This window comes from Raphanus sativus, chromosome 8, assembly GCF_000801105.2.
Source record: "Raphanus sativus cultivar WK10039 chromosome 8, ASM80110v3, whole genome shotgun sequence".
NCBI lineage: Eukaryota > Viridiplantae > Streptophyta > Magnoliopsida > Brassicales > Brassicaceae > Raphanus > Raphanus sativus.
The window spans coordinates 7,849,842-7,861,476 of NC_079518.1; the positions used below are offsets into that span (position 1 = coordinate 7,849,842).

Here is an 11,635-nt window from a genome sequence, read left to right on the forward strand (position 1 = left end):
ACCATCGCTTAGGTAATTACGTGCTATGTTTTTCCTTTTTACTTAATTAAACATGTTTGGCTTTTCCCATTATTCAGTCTAATCAATCGAACCTTTTAAATTTCTTAAATCCAAATATCAATTGACTCTTCCATTAAATTATCCAAAATTACTTTGAAAAAATTATTAAAATGGACTCGTGACGTTTTACACAGTGACATAACTTTATATATATTCACGAGGATAAAACCAAAAAACAGATATTAAAAATAATTCTTAACCAATATCTTTTCATCAAATTACAAAAAATAAAAGAATGTTGACCAGAAAAAAAATATTAGCTTGTCAGAGTTCACGTTACATTTAGTTTCAAATACGTTCTTATCAAAATCAAAAGGTAATTAGTACTCTTTCTCAAAAATTATCATTTTGACATTTTCAACACAAATTAAAAAAATAACAAAAGCATTTAAATTCTTATTAATTATACTTATTCAAATCATAATATTCAAGATAAATAAAATTATTTATAAAAACAATGCTTTTGTAAATAAATTAAATTGAAAATTGCATTGAAATTTTAAAATGACACTTTCTAACAAGAAAAAAATATTAAAATGTCACTAGTATTTTTTTTGTCTTCAAATTTCAATAGTATTTAGCAAGCTAGACATATAAGAGTTCCAAGTTACACATGTAGTTAGGGTCTGTAATTAGAATCATTGATCGGGTCTTAAGTGATTTATCACAACACAAAATTTCTATAAATAAATAAATCAAAGATGTGTGGATGAGTCTTTTCAATTGATATTCAAATAACTAAATCCCCTCTTTCAAGCATGTGGCTTTGACGAGTACTGTCTTCTGTCGTCATAAGTTTTTTCTATATATAATCAACGAATCTTCTTTGGTAGTGAGAAAAAGATATTGTGAACCAAACTCATAACTAACTTTCAGACACAAGTTTCTAACTAGGAGAGACAGAGATAAAGTCTGTATACTCTCTATAGTTGGTTTGAAATATTTTCTTTTACCCGTACGTGGTGATAAATTAATCATGGAAGATCAGATCTCCAGCAAGAATCCCGACCAGGCCGAGAAGCCGACCAATGAAAAGCCACCCGGAGTTAATAGATACGCTCTCCAGTGTTCTATTGTCGCCTCCATCGTCTCCATCATCTTTGGTTACGGTAAGTGTATTATAAGAAATCTCCAAACCTAACGTTTTTGTTGAGTATTATTGGAATCTTAATTTGAAAGGCTGTTATAAAAACATTTTTTACAACTTTCCACATGTATAAAGCGTTTCTCCCTAGTGATTTTAAAATTATAGAGCCTAAAAGATTTAAATATATTCTTGATTCGACAAAAAAATGTCTTGGTTTCTTTTTTTCTATGTCAAATTTATTGTTTTAAATATATGTATGTTCTCTTCAGTTTTTTTTTAATTGATATCTAGATAGTATTCAACAATATAAATTACATGGAATTGTAAATTTTTTAAAATATGATGACAAGAATCGAGAGTATGTTGTATTTTTGGTATATGTGTATAGATACTGGTGTTATGAGTGGAGCAATGGTGTTTATTGAAGAAGATCTCAAGACTAACGAGGTTCAGATCGAAGTTCTCACCGGAATACTCAACCTCTGTGCCCTTTTCGGATCATTGCTCGCCGGGAGAACCTCAGACGTAATCGGACGGCGTTACACAATCGTCTTGGCCTCAATACTCTTCATGTTAGGTTCAGTGCTAATGGGTTGGGGTCCAAGTTATCCCGTTCTCCTCACCGGTCGATGCACAGCCGGGTTCGGCGTTGGTTTTGCCCTAATGGTTGCTCCGGTTTACTCAGCCGAGATAGCAACCGCTTCGCACAGAGGACTGTTAGCTTCTCTACCACATCTCTGCATCAGTATAGGGATATTACTAGGTTACCTGTTCAATTACTTCTTCTCCAAGTTACCTATGCATATAGGTTGGAGGCTGATGCTCGGCATAGCCGCGATCCCGTCGCTGGTGCTAGCGTTAGGGATCTTGAAAATGCCCGAGTCTCCACGGTGGTTGATCTTACAAGGCCGTCTCGGGGAAGGCAAGAGGATACTGAAGTTAGTGTCGAACTCGCCTGAAGAAGCTGAGGTACGGTTTCGGGACATCAAGACAGCTGCTGGAATCGACGCGGAGTGTGAGGACGAGGTCGTGAAGATGGAGAACAAGAAGACACACGGCGAAGGAGTGTGGAAAGAGCTGATCTTGAGACCGACACCTGCCGTGCGACGAGTTCTTTTGACTGCGTTGGGGATCCATTTCTTCCAGCACGCGACGGGTATCGAGGCAGTGCTTTTATACGGTCCGAAGATCTTCAAGAAAGCGGGGATCACGACTAAAGACAAGCTTTTCTTGGTTACGATCGGTGTCGGAATCATGAAAACGACGTTTATCTTCATAGCGACTTTCTTGCTCGACAAGGTAGGTAGGAGGAAGCTTCTGTTGACCAGCGTTGGGGGAATGATTGGCGCGTTGACGATGTTAGGGTTTGGGCTCACGATGGCTCAGAGCTCTGGCGGGAAACTGGTTTGGGCTTTGATATTGAGCATAGTCTCGGCTTATAGTTTTGTAGCGTTTTTCTCTGTTGGGCTTGGGCCGATAACTTGGGTGTACAGCTCTGAGGTGTTCCCATTGAAGCTTAGGGCGCAAGGGGCGAGTCTCGGCGTTGCGGTGAATAGAGTGATGAACGCTTCGGTGTCCATGTCGTTTTTGTCGTTGAGTAGGGCGATAACCACGGGAGGAGCGTTCTTTATGTTTGCTGGAGTTGCGGTGGCGGCGTGGAACTTCTTTTTCTTCCTTATGCCGGAGACGAAAGGTAAGTCGCTTGAAGAGATCGAAGCGCTTTTTCAAAGAGATGGTGATAATAAAACAAAAGGCGAGAACGGCGCCGTTTAATTTATTTGTTTTTTTCTTTTCGTTTGCCACTATGTTTTAGCGTTTGCTATGTTTTAGCGTTTGCTATGTTCTTTGTGTGTGGGTGGCTTTCATCAAATTATAAGCCAACGGTCACGTTCGGCGCACAGTTTTAGTATTTGTTAACAGCTTACTGTCAACAGCTCGCAAATTCGCCAATTACTAGCAAACAGTGGTCCAGTATTAGCGAAGAGAGTGAGCTTTTTTTCTTCTTTAAGTTCTCTCAGTTCAAAATTGAGTTGGTACTTCTGCCATTACACAAAGAACTTGGAGAGAGTGAGATTGAAAGCGTTTGATCTTTTTTTTTTTTTGAGTTTTTGAAGTAGTTTCTGGTTTTTGATTTTCCAAAATCTATTTTCTACCCAATCATGATTTTGGTGAAGTAGATTTCATATTTTTTAGCGAAACTAGTTTTTGATTCTTTTTACTTTTTTCTACCTAAAAGCCAAAATCCACTTTTTCTTGGTTTCTCTGTACAACTTGTTACGACAAACACCAACAGTATTTTTTATTTATTTAAATATTATTAAAATTAGATAAGTAATGTAGTATATAAAAATTACACTTATCACTTTACAAAAGCACAAAAAGAAAACGTAAACATCATTACTTTTCTAAGAGAGTATAGAGTAATATCTTCACTACTTATTGAATCCATTAAAAAAAATTAAGGTAATTAATTTATTAAACTTTTTACAAAAAATGATTGTTGACAAATTATTGTAAATATTATTTGTCAGCAATCATTTATTTCTAAAATTTTATATAGAATTAATGAATATATAGTTAATTCTACATATATAATAACTTTTTATTAACGTATATATATATATATATATATATATATTCTGGTTATGGAAATTTTATTAAAAAAATTATGTCTCCACATTTTACTTAAAGTTCTATATATATGTACAGATCTCTACATATATTATATGTACAATGTTTCAAATATAAAGTGTGTGTATATATATATATAATGTATGTTTAACCATAAAATTAATTTGTTAGGCTTATGTTTAAACATAAAATTTTATTATTTTGTAAGCTTATCTGTGTTTTGATAATAATATTTTATTCTTTGTTATTTTAAGTATTTTACTATAATTTTTTTTTAAAAGCAAAAACCAAAAACTATAAACTAAAATCTAAAATCAACATTCATGTTTTTCCAAAAACTAAAATCTAATGCAAAAACAAAAACTAAAAACCAAAAACTAAAATCTAAAATCTAGAAACCAAACAAACAATCATCACCTCAGTGTTGAAAGCGTTTGATTTTGTAAACAATTAAAACAATCAGTGTCATTTCTTGAAGAGGATACATAACTGACTACCCTATTGTATTTTGAATGATTGGAATTTTCTTAGCCATTCCCGCGGTTTTATCGTGGGCTTTGAAATAGCCCAAATACTTATGTGGGCCGTTGTTAATTTATCGTGGGCTTTAGGTAAGACGCATGGAATCGGTAAAACGCCAAGATCAAACGCTTTCAATCTGATTAGCTGTCCATCGTATATTAGCTGTCCATTGTCCTTGGATTTTTCTTTTGTGTAATAAAACACCCGCCTCTCATTAAGAAACGCCAGTAAACACGTAAGAGATCACATCTCAACCGTCGATCTTATAATCTATTAGTTCCATCTCGTCCGTCCATTAGTCCCAACTCTCTGTATAAGAAACGCCTTGATCTCATTGGTTATCATACCCGCTTTTTATCATCCTCTCTTTCAACTTTTTGTTCATTCTCTAGAGCTCTCTGTTATGCCGAATTGTTGGCGTAGTTGAAGACCCTCGATTCAGTTCTGTCGTCGAATTCGATCTACGAATCGGCGTCGTATACACATGGATCTAGTAACTCCATTTTGATTCATGATCCAGAAGACGGATCTTAGCTGCTGAGATCTCAGACGATCGGTTGAAGAGCTGGTAATTAACCGTATCGTTGCTGGATCTGATGTTTAATTCGATTGAGTTCGTCTGTAATATTACTTATTTGTTTATTATTCTCAGATCTGATCAAGCATCATGATCTCTCGGCAAAAGCTAGGTTCGTCGGATCTGTGATATGCTTTGCGGATTGATGAGTCCTAGAGGAGCAATTGAAGAAGAGGGAAGAGGATTGAGATATGCGAATTGATAAATGAGATTGAAGGATGTATGAGATGTTTGTTAAGGACGATGAGTTCTGATTAGCATCTTTGTCATCCGACCTTTGCCATGATAGGTGCGCTTGCATGGCAGGTCACACAAAATATTAATAATAAAAATAATCGTTTTGTGTTTGGTGAGGGGGAGTTCGCACGGGAGATTTTTTTTTTAAAAGCCCGGGTTCTCCCTCTCACCTTTGTGTCTTGCCCTCTCGCTTTCACTCTCTCTCTCTCTCTCTCTGATTCCATTCCATTGCGCCATAATATCTCTCCGTACACATACTTTTTTGAATTATGAACTCGAGCAGATCTGAAGTCAAACGCGGCCTTATCTAAGTTCCAACATACTCCACAGAGGCAAAAGGTACTTTGAATTTGAGTCTTTATTCGTATTACAATCTCAACATCGGCTTTAATTTGCTCCTGGAGAAATGATTCTACTCATCTTTGGCATAGTAATGTTTATGTTCCAATTTTTATTTTCGTTAAAGAAACGTCCAACAGCTTAACAAACAGCCTTAACTTTCATTTGGTCTAGTGAGTTGTTATTTTGGTGAGATCTATTGTTAAAATGGTATTTAATACAAAGAACGATCATTTTAGAGTCGGATCAGTTTTCACTGTATTGCAAGTATATTTGTACTGTGTTTTTCATATAGCTAGAGTTTTGCAAAGTCTTTGGAGTCTGAGACCTTGGCGGTGTTATCAGCTCTTGCAGGATTATTTTCATGTTGATGCAATGAGGTATCTATTAGAACAAGTAACTTGTCTGACTTTGTTGTGTATGATTTGTCAAGAGTTCGAGCCTACAGCTCTGTTTCTTTGTTCAAAAGAGTATTTTGTTCTTGACAAATTTAAAGTAATTATTGAATTTTGAGTTTAAAGCTTCAATTATATATTGCTGTTGCTATGTATGCATCAGACATTTTTTTTTTTCAGATTATGTTTCATTTTCTATTTATGCTTTGATCTTTTATATAACTTACAGTATTTAAACATTGCGAGATTATGAATACCTTTGTCGCTCTATTTCTGATAAGGTTTTGTCATTAGGATGCTTCGTGTGCAGAGATTGAGGCGTCATGTTGTTACTAATAGGAAGGTTTGAGTAATAGTAGATCTGTAAGCTCAAAATGGCAGAGCTCTCATTATGAGAGGTTGGTGGTTCGAATCCACCCAGATCTGTCTACTTCTTAGTCTTTTCACCTCTTTTGCATGAAAGCACTGTTGAATTCGTTTTAGTTATATATAATCTATCAGTGTTATTGCACTTATTATTAGGGTAATGCCACAAAACGAATTTGCTTGCAAAAGGACATCCTTTTGATTTGGCAATTGGCGGAGGGACCGATGAACTGGTCATCGGTAAAGCAATGGCGCTGATCAACTATGTGACTTGGATTGCAAGCAGCTGGGCAAGGACTTTATCCATGTATGGTCACACAAAAGGAGATGATTTTTTTGCCTAATGCATACTAACAAGTAACAACCTTGTCTTGGTTGGGGTCTTACATTCATTCCAAAAAGGCTGTTTTGTGCCTTGAATCAACAAAAAAAAAGACATTTTTGGCAATGTGTACTTTAATACAAAAATTTGAAGAAGTTCATGATTTAAACTTGATTACCTTTGAATGCTAAGTATCATGTTGTCTCTACCAGAAAGTAACTTTTTGTTAGGAAAATAGCTGAAAGTATTGGTCAGTTACAGCCAAACCCATGAGTTTTAAAACTGTATAGTGTAAAAGCACCAACAAGAAAATAAATTGAAATTAAACATTCAAAATTTAGACGGAGGACTATAGAAAAAGAGATTATAGGTTTTCTGGACGTAGCTACCCATGATAATGCCATTATGATAGATACTATACGTTATAGGGGCAACAACGAATACTAAAAGTTCGATACGGCCATAACAACGATTGATGGCCTTAACTGGCCAACTAAAACCTTAAACTTTATTGATGAGTTTGTCTTATCGTTATTAGAATGACAACCGAGTGATGAAGAAAGTCCATCAATCTATTTCCTCTCTTCCCTCCCTCCGATCAGTTTGCTCTACTAATAGATTTATATAAATGTATGTAATATTGTAATGTAACTAATTAAAGATGTTTGTCTATGCCTCCTGATTTTGAGTTCGTCTGTTTAAAATTCATAACTTTGTGTTTGTTGCTGTTTACTAAATCTTTGCCCTTTCAACTTATGTCTTCGTCTCTCTTCATAAACGTAATTCATGCTTCTCTAGAAGTTAGACTATGAGTTGAGAGACGTGTGATTTTCTAGAGAATTTATCGTATACGCCTTAAAAAGATTCAAAGTTTGGTTATCAACGAAAACTGTTGAAAAATTCTTTAGAAATATCTGACTTTTGGTCTTCGAGGTTGTTCGTTGTACATTAACAACATTAATGACAAATACAAAAACGTTTGGGGTTAGGTCCAAATAATTTTACACAAGTACTTTAAGCAACCGAGTGATACAATGATAATAGTTCTGCAGTATTTCGTAGAGCTGGTTTCAGGAAAGCATCGTATTATTCAGAAATGTCATTGGGAATGTGGCTGAATATGTATTTTCTCCAGCTCCAGCCTCCATGATGACCACTTCATTTTGTAAACGTCGCTAAAATCTCATGTGGCAACAAAAACGATTGATGATGATTTTTAACTGATTTGGTGGGTTGTTTCTTTTTAATATAAGAAGAGGAATATTAGTAAACAATAATCTTTTTTTTTTTTTTTTTTTTAACCTGGGGGTATCCCAGGCCCAGAAGGCCCAGACTAATCCCCAAGGGGAAGGAATGCCCACGGATAGACGCCCCTCCCAGTTTTTCAAATGGGCCGAAAGCATGGCCCATATCCGTGTGGGTGACAAGAGCGTTGCAAGGTAGTTCCCTCCGGCGTGGATCGAACCCCTTACCTGGGTGCAGGCGGGGACCCGTCCTAACCATTGGGCTACAACGTCTTGTCAATAATCTTGTTCCCAGCATATACCTGTATAATTCTTGAGACGACCTATATATATATATTACATATGTTATTTTCGGTAGAATAGATTATAAAAACTAATAAATTAACAAAGTGATAGGGCCGGATTAACGTCACATGGTGTTATTTTTATGCCATTTAATAATTGGTCCAATGTCAATGATGTTGATTTAATCAACAACCTTATAAAATGTATATATTGCATGTATGTTTAATCTGAATAAACCGTATCAGACGCACATGGTTAATCCGAATCTTTTATGTTTCTAAACCGAATTTTTAATGTTTTCAAAATCAATATTTCGAGTAAAACGTTACATTTAGATTATTATTATTAGCTGTTGTTGTCTTTTCTTGACTCTCTTTTTTTTGCCTACCTAATTAATACACTAAAGAGTGGTTTGCACATAACGTAAATTTAATACATTTTCTTTCTTACAACGTAATTACAAACTTAACTTTAATTACTTCTTCTAGATCATGGCACAATTGACTTCGTCAAACGTGAAAGGAGGTTTCTTTCTTTTATTTACCAGAAAAAGTTCCTTTCATGACACTAATTTATCCACCTATTATAAATTATGAAACTATATTGGTAATTTTATAACATATAATTTATAATTTTCCCTAAAAAACGGTTTTATCTACAAGCATATATAAGTTTGTCTATTAATATATAAATAATCAATCATATTCAATAAATTTCAAACTCTAAAAATTTAGTGAATTCTTAATTAACCAATAGATCTGGGAAGTTTCCACGTTTTAGGTATTTTGTAAAATCAGCAAATCTTATTACTGCGCGATTTTAGGATCTCTTGTCATATACTAAGCGTTTCAGATCTTATTTATTTGGTCAAACAAACAAACGTTAAAACTAAAAAACAATAATTGGAAAATTAAATTAAATAGAACTTTTTATTATTTGCCAACGAATGGGCCTTCACATATAGACCCAGATTTTTAAAAGTTTCTGAAAATAAATAATATAATTTATTATTTTTAAATGCCACACAAATTGGTTAATGTCTTTTCCCACGTTATTCGCTTTTTAAGTCCTTTTGAAGTGGGAATGATACTCGCGTGACGATCAAACCCCATTGATACTTCTCTCTCTCTCTCTCTCTCTCTCTCGATCACTCATACAACGAGATCCTTATTATCAGGTTAGATCCTTTTTGCGTTTTCATTTTCATGTTCATTTCATTCGTCTAAAGTTATCGTTTCTCCATATGTGTTGTTGAATTGAAGCTTCTACCATTTTCAAGTCTCTCTCGACCAAGAAGTTTGTTATCTTTTAAAAGTCAAAATACATGTAACTAATGCTTTGAATAATACGTTTCGAAGTTTTTTCAAAGTTGAATTATTGACAAAAACTTAATAAAATCTTCATTAGGTAAAGGTAATTACTAGTAGGGATTCTTGATCCCGTTTTAGATGTTAGATTATTATTTATCTATTAATAGCCGATCAAACTTCTTCTTGCTGAATCTTGAATCTAATCTAGCTCTTATTGGATCATAACTATATTTTACCATTTCTAGGCTTTGAAGCTATCTCGTTAGAGATTACGATATTGTTAACTAAACATGTTTAAGAGAAGGAATGCTCACCAGCTTGATGATGGTTCTCAGCATGATAACAAGGTATATAAAAATCTTTATTGTATTTTTTCTCATTAATATAACTTCCAAAGTCTTACGCCTATAAAAATTCAGGTTAGAGAACTGAGATCTGGGATAGGACCGCTCTCTGGACATAGTTCAGTGTTCTGCTCTGATGCTTCTTTGAGGAGGTATTTGGCTGCTCGTAACTGGAACGTGGAGAAAGCTAAGAAAATGCTCGAGGAGACTCTTAAGTGGAGATCAACGTACAAACCTCAAGAGATCCGATGGGTAAATTTTACTCTGTTTTACTCATATATTCAATGGCTTTATATATTTTTACATGTAAATAAATTTTTTCTTCTTTTTAATTCTCTCCAGAATCAAGTAGCACATGAAGGTGAGACCGGTAAAGTTTCAAGAGCTGGTTTTCATGATAGACAAGGTAGAGTAGTGCTTATAATGAGACCAGCATTACAGGTAACTAAGCGTATTTTCACATGTTTAACAAATGTTTGTAACATTTATCCTGAGTTTTTGAAACTATTAATATTGTAAAACAGAATTCAACATCAGCAGAAGGTAATATCAAGCATTTGGTCTATCTTCTTGAAAATGCAATCCTCAATCTTCCCAAGGGACAAGAACAAATGTCTTGGCTCATCGATTTCACTGGTTGGTCTATGGCTGCTAATGTCCCTATGAAAACAACACGAGAGATTGTCTACATTCTACAGAACCATTACCCTGAGAGACTCGGTATGGCCTTTCTCTACAATCCACCAAGACTCTTCCAAGCAGTCTATAAGGTAAAGAGTCATCAAAACGTTTTTTTTTATCTTTTAAAAAGTTTTTGTAAACCCATTAAAGAGTCACATTCATTTACCTACTCTTCTTTCTGTAGGCTGTTAAATACTTCTTGGACCCATGTACAGCTCAAAAGGTCAAATTTGTGTACCCTAAAGACAAAACAAGTGATGAACTGATGACATCACATTTTGATATTGAGAATCTTCCCAAGGAGTTTGGAGGAGAAGCAACACTAGAGTATGATCATGAGGAGTTCTCAAAACAAATGTGTGAAGATGATGTCAAAACAGCAAAGTTCTGGGGATTTGAGGAGAAACAGTATCCGAAACCAAACGGTTTCTCTCCAGCCGATGTTGTTCCTGAGCCAGCCACTTCTATTGCATCAGCAGCTAGCTGAGTTATATATATACCCTTACACAGAAACAAGAAGAGATGAATAGTAAAAGTTTATTCTCGTCCAAGAGCCAATAAAAATGTCTTGTTTACTTAGATAATTAATAAGGTTCCAAGTCTTTGCTTAGTGAGCCAAAATCTTTTCTTAAAATGTTATAATTAACAGAGACGTTCCTTGTCATGAATGTTGTATGTGTGAGAATATTGATACCATGTGTAACTGTTTTGTGTTTAGTAATTGAAGCTAGCAGAGTAATCCTTTTATTTATGATGATTATTTTTCAAGTTCAGTCATGGGTGATTATGAAATATTGCTCTTAAGTCTTAACTAATCAATCCACTACAATATTTTAAAGTTATGTCAAGATGAGCTTAAAAAGGCTATTATGTCTCTCTAAAGCTTTTAAAGACATATTTCATATTATATATTTATTATTTATTAGAATATAAATTTCTTTTATTGGGTTACAAAAAAAAACTTCTTTTAACGATGTAATTGTGTATTTTCAAAAACCAAATGTAGCAACAATTTTAACTATTTAACTTTAAGAAATGAAAACAATGAGAATCAATCAATAGATATATAAGAAAAAGACATCTGTTCTAATATGAAATAATAGACATGATATTAACGTATGTAGATTAATAATAACAACCGCTCCCGTAGCTCAGTTGGTTAGAGCGTTGGTCTTATGAGCCGAAGGTCGCGGGTTCGAGCCCCGCCGGAAGCAATTTTTATTAATTTTTCAAAA

General features: G+C 34.5%; 2 protein-coding genes, 1 long non-coding RNA gene and 1 other non-coding gene across 9 annotated transcripts; all 4 read left to right on the forward strand.

The window, feature by feature from the left end:
• Positions 1-922: 922 nt before the first annotated feature.
• Positions 923-3,108, forward strand: LOC108821444 (probable polyol transporter 6). Its single transcript, XM_018594484.2, has 2 exons — positions 923-1,169; positions 1,536-3,108. The coding sequence occupies exons 1-2, from the start codon at positions 1,037-1,039 to the stop codon at positions 2,918-2,920; spliced, it is 1,518 nt and encodes a 505-aa protein (XP_018449986.1). The 5' UTR covers positions 923-1,036; the 3' UTR covers positions 2,921-3,108.
• Positions 3,109-4,543: 1,435 nt separating this feature from the next.
• Positions 4,544-6,675, forward strand: LOC108818870 (uncharacterized). 2 transcript variants are annotated; one of them, XR_008937210.1, is made up of 3 exons: positions 4,629-4,868; positions 4,953-6,246; positions 6,371-6,675. It is a non-coding gene; the product is annotated as an uncharacterized LOC108818870 (long non-coding RNA). The 2 variants fall into 2 exon arrangements; XR_001944190.2 differs by lacking the exon at positions 6,371-6,675 and having other exon boundaries at positions 4,544-4,868; positions 4,953-5,987.
• Positions 6,676-9,124: 2,449 nt separating this feature from the next.
• Positions 9,125-11,147, forward strand: LOC108822821 (uncharacterized). 5 transcript variants are annotated; one of them, XM_018595995.2, is made up of 6 exons: positions 9,125-9,242; positions 9,621-9,722; positions 9,795-9,971; positions 10,062-10,160; positions 10,244-10,489; positions 10,585-11,147. In XM_018595995.2, the coding sequence occupies exons 2-6, from the start codon at positions 9,666-9,668 to the stop codon at positions 10,885-10,887; spliced, it is 882 nt and encodes a 293-aa protein (XP_018451497.1). In that variant the 5' UTR covers positions 9,125-9,242; positions 9,621-9,665; the 3' UTR covers positions 10,888-11,147. The 5 variants fall into 5 exon arrangements, with proteins under 5 accessions (XP_018451497.1, XP_018451499.1, XP_056848705.1 ...); XM_018595997.2 differs by lacking the exon at positions 9,125-9,242 and adding an exon at positions 9,254-9,391; XM_056992725.1 differs by lacking the exon at positions 9,125-9,242 and adding an exon at positions 9,303-9,472.
• Positions 11,148-11,540: 393 nt separating this feature from the next.
• On the forward strand, positions 11,541-11,614 carry TRNAI-UAU (transfer RNA isoleucine (anticodon UAU)). Its single transcript has one exon. It is a non-coding gene; the product is annotated as a tRNA-Ile (tRNA).
• The last annotated feature ends 21 nt before the right edge of the window (positions 11,615-11,635 follow it).

Bases quoted from the DNA above. Each gene is read 5' to 3' on its own strand.
- LOC108821444 (XM_018594484.2), top strand. From the start codon at position 1,037: ATGGAAGATCAGATCTCCAGCAAGAATCCCGACCAGGCCGAGAAGCCG. The intron at 1,170-1,535 runs GTAAGTGTATTA...ATATGTGTATAG, and splicing joins CTCCATCATCTTTGGTTACG to ATACTGGTGTTATGAGTGGA.
- LOC108822821 (XM_018595995.2), top strand. From the start codon at position 9,666: ATGTTTAAGAGAAGGAATGCTCACCAGCTTGATGATGGTTCTCAGCAT. The intron at 9,972-10,061 runs GTAAATTTTACT...AATTCTCTCCAG, and splicing joins AACCTCAAGAGATCCGATGG to AATCAAGTAGCACATGAAGG. The intron at 10,161-10,243 runs GTAACTAAGCGT...ATTGTAAAACAG, and splicing joins TAATGAGACCAGCATTACAG to AATTCAACATCAGCAGAAGG.